The 12,836-nt window shown below is 41.7% G+C and overlaps 1 protein-coding gene across 4 annotated transcripts in view; it reads right to left on the bottom strand.

Moving 5' to 3' along the window:
- DUS2 (dihydrouridine synthase 2) overlaps positions 1-12,836 on the bottom strand; it is a 69,551-nt gene that overhangs the window by 41,693 nt on the left and 15,022 nt on the right. For 2 of the 4 annotated variants that reach the window (XM_072636140.1, XM_072636138.1), the window contains exons 2-4: positions 10,307-10,441; positions 9,046-9,188; positions 165-210 (exon numbers count right to left, since the gene is read on the bottom strand). In XM_072636140.1, the coding sequence (XP_072492241.1) occupies positions 165-210; positions 9,046-9,171 (172 nt within the window). In that variant the 5' untranslated portion in view covers positions 9,172-9,188; positions 10,307-10,441. Of the gene's footprint in view, positions 1-164; positions 211-9,045; positions 9,189-10,306; positions 10,442-12,836 lie in introns of those variants that run through there. The other 2 variants (XM_072636139.1, XM_072636142.1) reach the window with 2 other exon arrangements.

Raw genomic sequence — 12,836 nt, 5'->3', positions numbered from 1 at the left:
CCTCTAGACCCTGCACCACCAGCTGCCTTAATATCGTTCCCAAATGAAATGAGAGAAGCCAGCCAGTACTAACTGAATATATGAAATAAATAAAAAATGAATATGAAATATGAATATGAAACTGAATATGAATATGAAGAGCCAGAGAGGAGCCCAGTGCTTACCATTGACAACTCTCTTGCACTGAAGCATCTTAATGTCAATCAGCTCCTGTCAAGAAATGAAAGTGTATTAAATTAGTCCTTGGGCAGGCAGGGCTCTCTGGCTTGATGAGATGCTTCCCAGTACTCTTAAAGCAGGGCCTCTGCCTGAGATGATACTTGACAATAGGGTACTCCGAGACCTTGAATCCATGCCTAACCCTGATGTCATTTGCTCAGTCCTGGATGTCACCTTTGAGGAATGGCATTTGCAGTATGGGTACGGAGGGCCACAGAAGAGTGACCATACCCTCTCAGGGTCCTCTAAGAGAATGGCAGATATTTATCCAGGAGAAGGTGGGGGGCTCCTGGGCTCCCTTCGGCCATCTGGAAGGCAGTCAGGGGGAAGAGGGATGACTCTGCTTTGGCCCAGACGGAAGAATGTGAACTGACTGCAAAGTGGAAACTGAGAGGAAAAGGAGTTTTTGCTCAGTAAGGAAGAACTAAATGATCAAGTCTTCTGGAAATGGTACAGACTGTTTGAGGGCAGGTCATCCCTCCTTGGGGATACTACCACAGAGATTCATGCTTCTCAGGGGATGGACCAGGTGACCTCTGAGGCCTCTTTCTACTCTAACATTCCAAGAAACACAAAAATGGGATGGCCTGATTTAGCAGTTCTCAATTCAGGGAGAATTTGGGTGGCCCCAAATCCAGGGCTCCTGGGCGGTGGGGAGTGAGCCGAGCGCTTCTGGTTCAGCCAATGAGGAACCAGGAAACGTCTTCCCTTCTGACTAGCAGAAAGGACAGGCCTCTGGAGCTACAGCTGATGTTTGTTCATCATCGTGCTTTGTTTTGAAACATGCCATCTTAGCTGCTGCCTGCTTTGTTGTGTGTTTTAGTGAATATCTCAGTTTTTTTCTTCACACTTTTGAGCATAAACAATGTACTATAAAATTAAAAAGAATGCCACATGCTCACAAAGGAGTCTTGAGCAGGTTTAGATAACCCCATCTCTCTTTCTCCTGGTCATCTAAACCTTTTATCCTGAAAAACACTGTGTGCCCACTACCTACCAGATTCAAGGTGGGGGAATAAGTCCCCCAAATCCCAAATCAAGAGCAGAGTCCAGGCAGCAAAATTAGTTGCATTCACCCTTATGATTCACAAGGGTTCTTGTCACTTCCCTGCTCCAAAAGCTTCTAAGGCTCCCTACTATTGAGTTGATAAAGTACAAGTTACTTAGCCTGGTAAGTAAGGCCCTCAAAATCTGGCTCCAGTCTACCTCTGCAGCCTTATTTCACTTCACCTGTGTTATATGCCCTCTCTGTTCCACTCATATTGGACCTCAAACTCTGACCTCATTTAAGGAGGCCATTTCCTCATGTTTGGTGTGCAATTCCCGCCTCCCCCCCCTCCATGTCCCCCATTAAAGTCCTCCTATTCCTGAGAAGCTCAGAGCTCAGTTGCTATCTCCTCCAGGAAGATTTCCTTAGTCATCTCAGCTGAAAATATTTTAATTCCTTTCTCAACCTTTGCTACAGCATTTTATCTGGAAGCCTCTGTAGATGTGGCATATCCCCCAACACCCTTGCATTCAGGACTTGAGGCACATTTCCACTTTGTACCTCTACCACTGGCCAGAATGTTCAGCATGTAGGAGATGCCCGATCAAGGTGTGCTGAACTGAATTACTGACCGATACCCAACAATCACCCTAACATTTTTGACAATCTGACATATCTTTCCTTTAATTTTTATTGCTGTTTTCTGTTCCTTACCTTACCATAGTATAACATTTGTTTTTTAAATCAGTGGAACCAGGCAGTAGGAGACCGTTAAGCTGAGTCAGTGTATAACCTAGTGTTGGGACCACCACCTCCCTTCCTGCTCCTGTGCCCAACAAAACAAGGCCTGGAGATGCAAGCTGATTCCCAGCTTCATTAGTGAAAAGGAATGGTGTGCAATGAATCCAAGGACAGTGTTGGAGCATTCTTGGAGGGTACTCCAGATAACAACATGAATGAAGGCCAGTGGGACTGCATGTTCTATTTGACCATATGTTTATGACAGAACATGTTTGGAGTCAGCCTCTGATTGAGGAGCTCAGCTTCTCACCTATAAAATGAGGAGGAGGATGAAGGATTAAATTCATACAAAGCACTTTCTAGGCCACACGATCTCACTAACCCCCAGCACCGCCTTGTGGGCCAAAATTATTATCTCTAGATTAGAGATGAGGAGTACCTTTAGTAAACTCCAAGATAACAAAAAGCTGACCTGATCCAGAAAGAGTCCTGACATTGAGTTCAAATCCTGGCTCCACCACTAAGCACCCACGTAACCTTTCCTGGGCTTGTCCTTCTGCAGATTTAGGGAGATGACCCCTAAGTTCCCTTCCAGCTTGAAACTACCATCTTTGACTGGTTATATCAGTTCTGATGAAGGCAGGCTGCTTCCACTAGAGGGCAGCACATCCCTTTAATAACCACAGAGGGGAAAGTCCAGGCCACATAATGCGAACACAACATGCAGCCAGGTCAGTTATCAACTTTCTTCTCTGAATGGAATAACTGTACTTCCTACTTTAGGCAAAATTATTTACAGTCCGAGGTATCCCTTGATGACTACCCAATCTGTTACATTCCTAAATCACTGTAACCCTTCCAGGGTACGTGTTTTTAAATGACAAAGGTTTTAAATCATCTCCTACAACTAAAAGTCTAAACTCAAGTTAAGCCTGAGGAAGGTGGTAACCTGGGATAATAAAAGTAAACAGTCAATAGCTAATAAGATAAATGATAAAAATGAACACCAGCAGCTTTATGATTAAATAGTACTTTCACCTATATTTTCTCATTGGATCCAAACACAACCTTTTGAAGTGGGCAGGGCAAGCATTATTGTTCTCCACTTAACAGAATAGAACATTTAGGTTCTGGGAGACTAATCAATTTGCCCAGTTTCTAAGCACCTTGCATAGAGTAAGGCTGTGATAACACAGAACAGCAAATATTGAGTACCACAACATACAGATAACTAAAATATACAAAGAAATAGGCCTGAAAGTGCAGGCTGTTACTAAGGAGAAAATAGGAAAGGGATTTCTGGGAGAAGTCAGTGTCTAAAATCTACTTTAAAGAATGGATAGAAATTTTGGAGGTGGAAGGAGGAACATCTTGAATAAATGCACATAAGAATGACATCCATGTTCAGGGGCTGGGGATGTCTAGCTTGGTTGGCACAGAGACAGTGACATGGTTAATTCTACAGGTAGAAAGATTATTCTGGATGGAGTGAAGGGATAAGAGAATGGAGGTGTGAATATCCAAAGAGAAACAACAGCAACAGTTTAATAAATGTTGAAGTGACAGAGAGTGGTCTTGAACTGAGTCACTTTTTGTAACTTCAAATCGGGTATTCATTTACTTTGTTCTATTCAACAGTCACTTTAATGGTAAAACTTGAAAAAAACCAGGCTTTGCCAATTGAAGAGAAAGTTGATTCTGGGGTTGTTCTAAAAATTCAAGACCCATAACTTTGATTTTTATTTTATTCTGAGCTCCTACTCATGAGCGGCTCATGCAGCTGGAATAAGTTTCACAACTGTACTGACAAGGTACATTACAAATTTATGTAATTCGATTTCAACTGGGCCTTCCCTGCAAGAAGGCAGTCATTTCATTTCTCCCTAATTGATTCCCTATCTCACTTCCCCCAAAAAGGTATTCCAAACCTTCTCTTCCCTCTGCAATCCTCCCATACCCACCCTCCCCTAGACCGTTCAATCAGGACGTTTCCTCCTACTTTGAGAAAGGTGAGGCCATTTAACGAGACCCTTTCTTCGCTGGCTCCTCATCCATATCCCACCCCTCCACCATGTGCATACACCAAGCCTTCCATGTGCCCTTCTTCAGTAAGTTAATCCTTTATCATGGGTTTAATTATGACCTCTAGGAAGATGCCTCCCATCTGTCCATGTATTCAGCCTCAGTCTTTCCACTGATTTTCAGGCTCACATCACCAGTTGTCTACCGGACATTTCAAACTACACACACAGCCTGGAGAAGTCTCACACTCAACATGTCCAAAATCAAACTCTCCCCTCTTCTGAATTCTGTTATTTCAATCAAAGAAATCTTCCATTTTCCCAGTTCCTAACCTCAGCACCATCCTCCATTCCTCAATCTCCAGCCACCTTGGCTCCCAAAACGTGTTAGCCTCCTTACTCTAGTTCACTCCCAAGTCCTGAAGTTCCTTACTGCACCATCTCTCCTATACATCCACTTCTTTCCTTGGACATTGCCATTTCATTTGTAAGTTTTGTTGGCACAACTGGACAAGACAGTTTCAAATAATTTCTGTTCTTTCTTGTTCATTTGTTGTGAATTCTCCATTTTATGGGTGAGTTCACCCCATTGTAGTCACAGCTGTGATCAGTGAATTGTGCACCTCCTTTCATCCTATACTCTTATACTGTTTTTCCTTATTCCTTCTCATTCCATTTCTCCCTTGGTCCCTTCTACACAAAGAAAAGGATGGTGAATGGGGTGTGCGCCATGCTAGTGATCTACACTTGATGCTGTCTGCTTCAGCTCCTCTCCTCTTCTTCTCCTTCCCTCACCCAGCCTCTGATCACATGTTCTCACTTTTATTTTTCCCTTTTGGATCTATTCTCTGAAGTTGGAGTTTGTTTTGCTAATGTCTAATCTTTCCACAAATCTATTCTTCCCCTGACTCCCTTCTCCCTGTTCCTACTTGCCTCCCTACTGGGTTAGATATAGTTCTACCCCAAAATCTTTATGCGTATGTGTGGGTGCAAGTGGGTATATTTTCAATCCAATTTTGTCTGGTTGAGATGAAAGGGAGGTTCATGTAATAGCTACTTCTCTCAACCCTTTCACCATGTTCCCATAGTCTTCTCATGTCATGTGAGATAGTAAGTAACTCCTTTCATCCCTCCTCCTTTTCAGGTTTATTTTTTCCTTTCCTTTTCTTTCTTATAAATCATCAAAACCTAGAAAAATTACTCTCAGGTTCTCTGTCTTATTTACTCCCTCTACCGCCTTTGAAGACCTTAGGGTTGAGAGGATCCTTGTTACTTCTCCTACCATTAGAATGGAATGCTGATAGAGGACTCCCTTCTGAGTTTTATCTTGAACATGCCTAGATCCATAGGATTTCTTTCTCACTGGGGTTTTCTTTTGGGTACTTATTTTTCCAGTCTTAAGACCTGAATGGATCTGTGTCAGGACCAGGTTTTGGGCAATGGAAGGAGTGGCAGGGCCTAGTTTGGTCCTAACAGGTCACACTTGGGGTTTTGCCACTGGTTCTTCCTTATACTAACATATTTTTCAAAGACCTCAAGCCAGGGGGCTGCTCTGGTGCAGCACAATCCATATTGTAGTTGGATTGCTGCTTTCTCAGTCAAGACCCTGAAGGCTCCCTATCAGCAGTCTGAGGTCAGAGCCACAGAGCTGTGGGCTCACCCTTGGTCCTTGTCCTGTACAGTATTCAAGCTCTGTGCTCGTGGGCCAGCGTTTCCTAGCTGGACCCATGCTCTGGTGCTTGCAAGCTTCTGGCTATCTCCTTATGGAGACTGGGGTTGGAAAAATGCACTGCCTCTGGTTTCTCCTCAGATGACTTGGTCATTACTCAGCCTGATGGTCTTTTTATTCATGACTGCCAGGGTAGGTGGATGAGAGAGTTGCCCTGTTCTGGTCCTGTTCACTCTGCCAAGCTGAGGTATCTAGCAAGTAACTTTAAAAATTGTTTTTCTATAAATGAAACCACACATTATTGAAGACACCATCAACCCCCTGAAAAGTGACTGGTGAATAGCATGAAAGAAACAGAATTGACATTTTTATTAGTACACAATTTTTAAAAATGGAAAAAAAAATCAGTTACCATTAGAATTATACTTTCCAAAATATCCTACGTTACTAACAACACTAGAAATGATCCTGCTATCGCATGTCCCTGTTCAACAGGGACTACCATACAGTGTTTCCCCTTCTTGACATTTCAATGGAGTCTCGATCTTTCTTTCCTACAATTTTCTAACTTCTCTGATGCTCAAGAGGAAATGCTGCAAACATTAGGGAAATGCCAACTGAGACAAATGAACTAAAATATTAGTTATTGCCCTGTGCATTAACATCAGAAGGACTGGAATTTAAGAATACCTTGAAGGACTAACCTGTGTCAATATGAAACAGTGCATTTTTTCTAAATTCATGAGGCAAAGAAAATACAAATCATAGGATAAAATTTATTTATTTTAAAGTAAATTTTTGTGTCATTTGACCTACTTACTCTTTCTAGTGTTAATACTAGACTAGCTAAGTTAATATTAGTTACTACAATTATAATAATAAGCAAAGTCGTCTTATAGGTTCTGAGAAGGTGTCAAGCATTTATTAACACTCTCTTTTTTGGACAGGCATTTCAGTGGCCTAAGGGGCTGCCAGTGAGTACAAGTCTACTACAAATGCAGATAGGTGTTCATTCTGCAACTTACAGTTCTAAAGAGTAGTCTGGGACACTGAGAAATCATTGACTTTCCCAAGGCTACATAGGCAATGTGACAGAGTCGAGACCTGAACCTAGGCCTTTCTAACTCTGAGGCTACCTTTCTGTCCCTTATGCCAAGTTGTCTGAACACAAAACGTTCTCTATACATATGCGTGTATATATACACGTGGGTATATATGCATACTCCACAATCCTCTATACATGTAGGTGTACACATGTGTATGTGTGTGCATATATGTATAGGCGAGCATGTATACATATATATCCTCCAATTCTCTCCTGTGCCTACACACACATGCAGATCTAGGTATATAATACATGTGTACACATGTGTATACGCACACACATGTATGTGTGCACATATATTCCTCTACCCCCACATTCTTACCTTGAAATATGGAGAGCTACACAATTGAAAATAAAGTGCTCAGCTCTGCCCTACTGGCTAACTTGCACAGGGAGCAGCTAGGGTTTGAGAGCATTACACACTTAAATAATTTTGACAAGTGTAAATAAAAGCTAGTAACAACCTGTGTGTTGAACTATCTGGGCATGGAGGCACAAATGTATCATATGAATGTAATGGAACATTACTATGTCACAAGAAATGACAAACAGGAAATGTAAGGCAGTATGGCCTTCCTCTTCTCCCCACTCCCACCCTCATCTTCGGGGACTTCCATTTTCATGTGGACAACACTCACATACTCGTGCTTCTATGACCCACATCTCCATTCTACCTCGGTCACACAAGGGCCTGGTCAGGCCTTGGATTTCTTCACTGCCCACGAGTACTCCACTTCCAGCCTCCATAATTCTGACAGTTCTCTGACTAGAACCTCTTATTCTGCCAGCCCTTACTGTGCTAAACCTATTCTCTGCCCTCATATCAACCTCCAATCGATTCCTCTAGGTTTTCCCAGGTCATAATTACTGCTCTGGCCTTGGGCTTTTCCCTTCAAAATCTAGACCTGATAGTCAACCAGTTCAACTTTATACCACTGTCCTTTACCTAAGTTGAATCCCTTGGCTCCTGGTCTTATATACATTCATCCATTTCCACTCCAACCACCCAGCTTCTCTACTTCTTCATGTGTAATACATCCTCCTGAACATGGATGGGAGAAGTCATGCCACTGTGTTACTAAGCCTCCTACAAATTTAGGCCATCCTATCTTAGCCAGGTCCTCATTGCAGTATCAGTCCTCACCGACTGTTTCTCTATTGACAACTGTTTCAAATACCAAATGCCAGCTCCTCTACTTGTACCCTGATCCTACTCACTCCCATCTCTGCTGGGAGTTTGTCCTATATGTATACAACTATATAGTACAGATTCTGTATGGAATATTCTATGTATATGCTGTATCTCCTTGACAAAATGTAAGCTCCTCAAGAGTATGGACAGTTTCACTTTTGTCTTTATCTAAGTGCCTATGACATTAATAAAGGATTTATTGATTTGAGTCAAATGAGGGAAAACTTAGATGAAGGATTCCAGTGGGAAGAAAGCAGAACTAGAACATGCACAATGAGCATGACGACAGATAAATAAATGAGTAAGGAACACAATAAAATCCACAAGGGAGAAGAAATAAGAGTCAACTGGATGTTTTTGTTATTCATGTGTTCAAATGAATGCACATATGTGTTCTTATGGTCTAAATCACAGAAGTCAGAGATGAACCTTAGAGATTATCTAGTTGAACCTCCTCATTTTACGGAAGAGGAATCTGATGCCAAGCAAGGTTAAGCAACTGACATCTGGCCCAACTCCATGCAAAATCCTTTTATCTCCAGATGACCCTAAGACATCAGGTTAGTATGCATTCAGGTACACTTCTGTATTCTAGATGGAGACCCAGGTCTGCTCTAAAGTAGCACCCAGGTCACCCAAGGCCATTCCAGAACATCTGGGTTCCCAAGTCAACCTCCTTTTCTGGAGCCAAACCTGAAACAGACCCGTCTCCAAGAGGGAAAAAACAAGACTTTGTACCAGGTATTCACATGTCCCCTTTCAGATTCACAACATGCCTACCAGGCATAGACCAGGTCAGAGACCCAAGACTACTTGGCATCCACTACTGCCAGGCTTTCAATGACGAGATCTCCAGTCAAAATTATTCAAGAAATATTGTGTGTGTTCATCCTTTGTTGACGAAGAAGACCATGCCATCAGAGAAATAATGACATGACTTGCACTTGAACATATGTGTGTGCATGCTCACATTAAACACACATTTCTTTCTTCTGCATGACTCTAGCAAGTCTCCAAAGAATGAGTGCAGGGGCTTCGGTGACTCTCCCCATACACCAGAGAGACCCCACTGTGGGAAGGCCACTCTAGGAAGCACTGGAGCCTTCTTACCTCACAGTAGACTATGTCAGCTCCATAATCCAAAGCCAAAAGACGCATGGGAAGAGTCCCTACACGAACCATAGGGGCCAGGATGACTTTGCCCTGGTAACACAGCGTAAGATTGTTCACAATCATTCCTCCTCTGCTGTGAGCTGAAATAGGAAACAACAGTCAGAAAGAGAAAGAGGGAAAATCATCTCTAACATTCAAAGTAAGTTCTTATTTTCATCTTATGTCTGATCCAGGGTACTCTGCCCCTGATTCACCTTGTTTCTTTTGACCTGACTGCTTAGTTCCATAAAAAAGTCATCAAGGCAAGAATGTTGTGCCAGTATTATCAATACTCAAGGAGGAGAGTAATAATAGGAAGCCAACAATACCTGACTTGTGACCCCCAAAGTCACAAAGGCTCTTGGAGGAATTAAAACACAAACATAATACACATGTGTATACACATATATATGTGTATATACACACACACATATGCCTATGCATGCACATGTGCACACACATACATACACATACACACACTGTTGTACACAGCTGTGCCACTGGAGCTTTAATTTATAAAATACTTCCTGATTCACAAGAGATGAGAACAAATTGATGGGGTATAGCCCAATTTCTTAAAATGATGAAGGGGATGGTTTCAGAGAAACCTGGGAAGGCTTGTATAAACTGATGCAGAGTAAATAAGTGGAGGCAAGAAAACAATTTACATAATAACCACATAATTAAAAAGATAGACACCTCCGAGAGACTCTGGAACTCTGATCAACACAATGACCAACTATGATTACAGAGAACGCATGATGAAACATACCATCTACCTACAGAAGGAAGTGACAGACTCAGAGTACAAACCTATTTTAGGGGGGAGGTGGAGAGGATACAACCAGTGAGAGGACTGATTTTGCTTGACTATGTTTATAGAAGGGGTTTTGTTTTTCTTTCTTTCTCAGTGGGGGATAAGGGTGAGGAGAAGGTGGGAGGGAGAGAAAGAGATTTTTGCTAATTGGGAAGGAAATAATTTTTAACTACAGAATTGAAGAAAAAAGAAAACTGGTTAAACTTCCATGTGAATTATTTGCATTTAATGATCTGAGTTTTACAAGAGTCCAAATCCTGTTAAGAGACTGCAGTGTTATTAAGAAATTTATTTCGCAGTCATAATCAATAAACATTTATTAAGAAACTATGTGTCAGACACTCTGCTAAGTAGTGGGGATGTAAATAAGAAAAAGACGGTCCTTACCCTCAAGGAGCTTACCGTCTAAGAGGAACAATGCACAAAAGGAAGCTGAGAAGGTGGGTAGGCAGGTAGATGGATCAGGTGTTGGGTGCTAGAAGATCTCTGCCCCTCAGGCATGATGAAACCAAGCAGCATGGACAGAAATGAAGTTAGCTGGAAAATTCAGAATCAAAGGGGAGAGTATCAAAGCTGAATCAATCTCCATGATGAGATTTTAGGTGATGAGCTTGTCCTGGGGGAGGCGTGACATTCCTGGCATCTAAACCAAGCAAGTATAGCTAGTGGGAAATGGAGCTAGCTGGAAAATTCGGAACTCCTTATAAAGGGAAGCTTTGGGATTTTGAGTACTTCCCCCACCAATGCAGACAGCCACCTCTCTATAACTTTGGTTTCCCTGAAAAGTTGCTATGGAAGAGAAATTTGTCACCTTATAGTTAACAGTGATGAGCCTCTCCAAATGAAGCTAGATAGGTTTTTGGCCAACACAATCTGCCTTAGTTTCGTTAGGGCCCATAATAAACTACTAAAAAATGACACAAAAATTTGCTCAGACAGCTCCCACTTGGTGCAGAACATATCCTGAACCGATGGTTGTCTAGCCTTTGCCAGAACGTCTCCCGGGAGCAGGAAGCTCACCATTTCATTAGGGAGCTCATCCCACCATTGGGCAGTTCTAATGGTTAGGAAGTCTTTCCTTACACTGCCCTGTGACGTGCCTCCCTGTAACTCCTATCCATTGGTCACCACACTGCTCTGTGGAGTCATACAGAAAAGAGCTAATCCTTCTTCCATGGAGTAGCCTTCAAATATGTGAAAACAGAGGGCAGGTCCCTCCTAAGGTGACCTGTTCTAGGGTAAACATCCTTGGTTCCTTAAACTTCCTATATGATGCAATTGTGGGTCTCTTCACCATTATGCCTGTTCTTTAAAACTGCTTCAGCTTATTTGTTGATGATGAAAGCTAGGAAATTTTTAAGCAATCCGCCTGACCAAGATGACATAGAGAGGAAGTCAAATCATATTACATTCAATTTTGAAGAAAAAAAAAGTGACATGTCTATCAAGGGGAAAATATAAAGGCAAAGGTTTGACTATATCCATTTTAAATATCTATTTAAACATTCATTTTCTTTTCAAGTTTTTTTATAAACATTAAAACTATTAACAAACAAAATAAAATAAAATTTTAACAAAACATGAGCTCCAACATACTTAATTTGATTCCTCCCTCACTAAAATGAGGGCATCTTATTTGCTCCTGTATCCCTCTCCCCTCTTTCTTCCTCTGTTAACATTAACTTTATAATGGAAGCTAATGACACATTCCCTTCTTTATTGGTGATGTAGACACTAAAAACTGTTTCTAAGTTTACTTTAGCAGCCCCAGTCTTTGAAATATGGCATCTTTCAACAACAGAAAATATATTTTGTCTTTGAGAAGGTCAGTCTAGCAAGTACAGGGTGGCAGACAGAGGTGATAAAGATCTATTCGCACAGACACCTCTGCAAGTTTTTGTTTCAACCAAAAGTTAGATAATCCTAAAACACTGTCTGCCTGGACAAACTACTCACTCAGCAGGAGAAAAACAACTTCTGGGCTTTCAGGCTAATTGCAAATTCTGTGTTCTACAACAGCCTTCCAGGGAAAGAAACAAATGAAATTACATGGATGAAACAGTGAGGAAAAGCCATGGATTTGAATTCAGGAGATTTGAATTCAAATTTTGACCCAGATACTTACGTGTTGTGTGACCCTGGCCAAGCCACTTTACCTCTGAGCCTCAGTTTCCTCATCTGTAAAGCAGACACAATAGTACCTACACCCCACAATTCACAGGGTTACCATGAGAAATGCCTTTTTAAAACCTTAAAGCACTATATAAGCTGGGGGTTATCATCACACCAGAATTCTCACTTTCACTTCCCTCTGGATGATGCTGAACTTACAAGTCTTCCCAGATTGTATTCCATGATGTATAATATCTATTTGATGATCATACAACACCACCAGGGAGATACTGGTGTTAAAGTAGAAGAATAAGGCCCAGGATCTCCTAAGTGTGAGCACCCCATAAGGTGCCAAATGTAGCTATCCACTCTTTTTCTTCCTTGGTCATTTTTATTCCTATCCTCCAAATGTCTTCCTCTAGCTTTCTTGACTCTGGCTGGATTCCAGTGTAACATATGGGCTGTCTGCTGAATAGTCATCTTAACATTTGACCAGCTGACCTCTTTCTGGTCACATATCTCTTAAACAATACCCTTTATGCCACTTCTACTGGGCAATTTTTCACTGGTAATGTGTTGGAGGCTGCTCACAGCCATGATGTATCTCTCCATTACCCTTTGGATAATCTGAAACCTTAATTCTTCAGAGACAATGGTATTCAATGACTCAAAGTCACATAGAATCACTGTAAGAATGCTGATATTAACAGCAATGGTTTGTGTGTACAGTAAATGGAAAGAAAGGGTGGATGTGAAAGACAGACTGTCACATTACCTCAATTACTCTTTCCCCCCTTCCCTGGCATTCTCCGCTGAAAAC

Source organism: Notamacropus eugenii, chromosome 1 (assembly GCF_028372415.1).
Source record: "Notamacropus eugenii isolate mMacEug1 chromosome 1, mMacEug1.pri_v2, whole genome shotgun sequence".
Classification (NCBI taxonomy): domain Eukaryota; kingdom Metazoa; phylum Chordata; class Mammalia; order Diprotodontia; family Macropodidae; genus Notamacropus; species Notamacropus eugenii.
The sequence above is the reverse complement of the archived record's forward strand: the minus strand, read 5'-3'. Positions and strand labels throughout refer to the sequence as shown.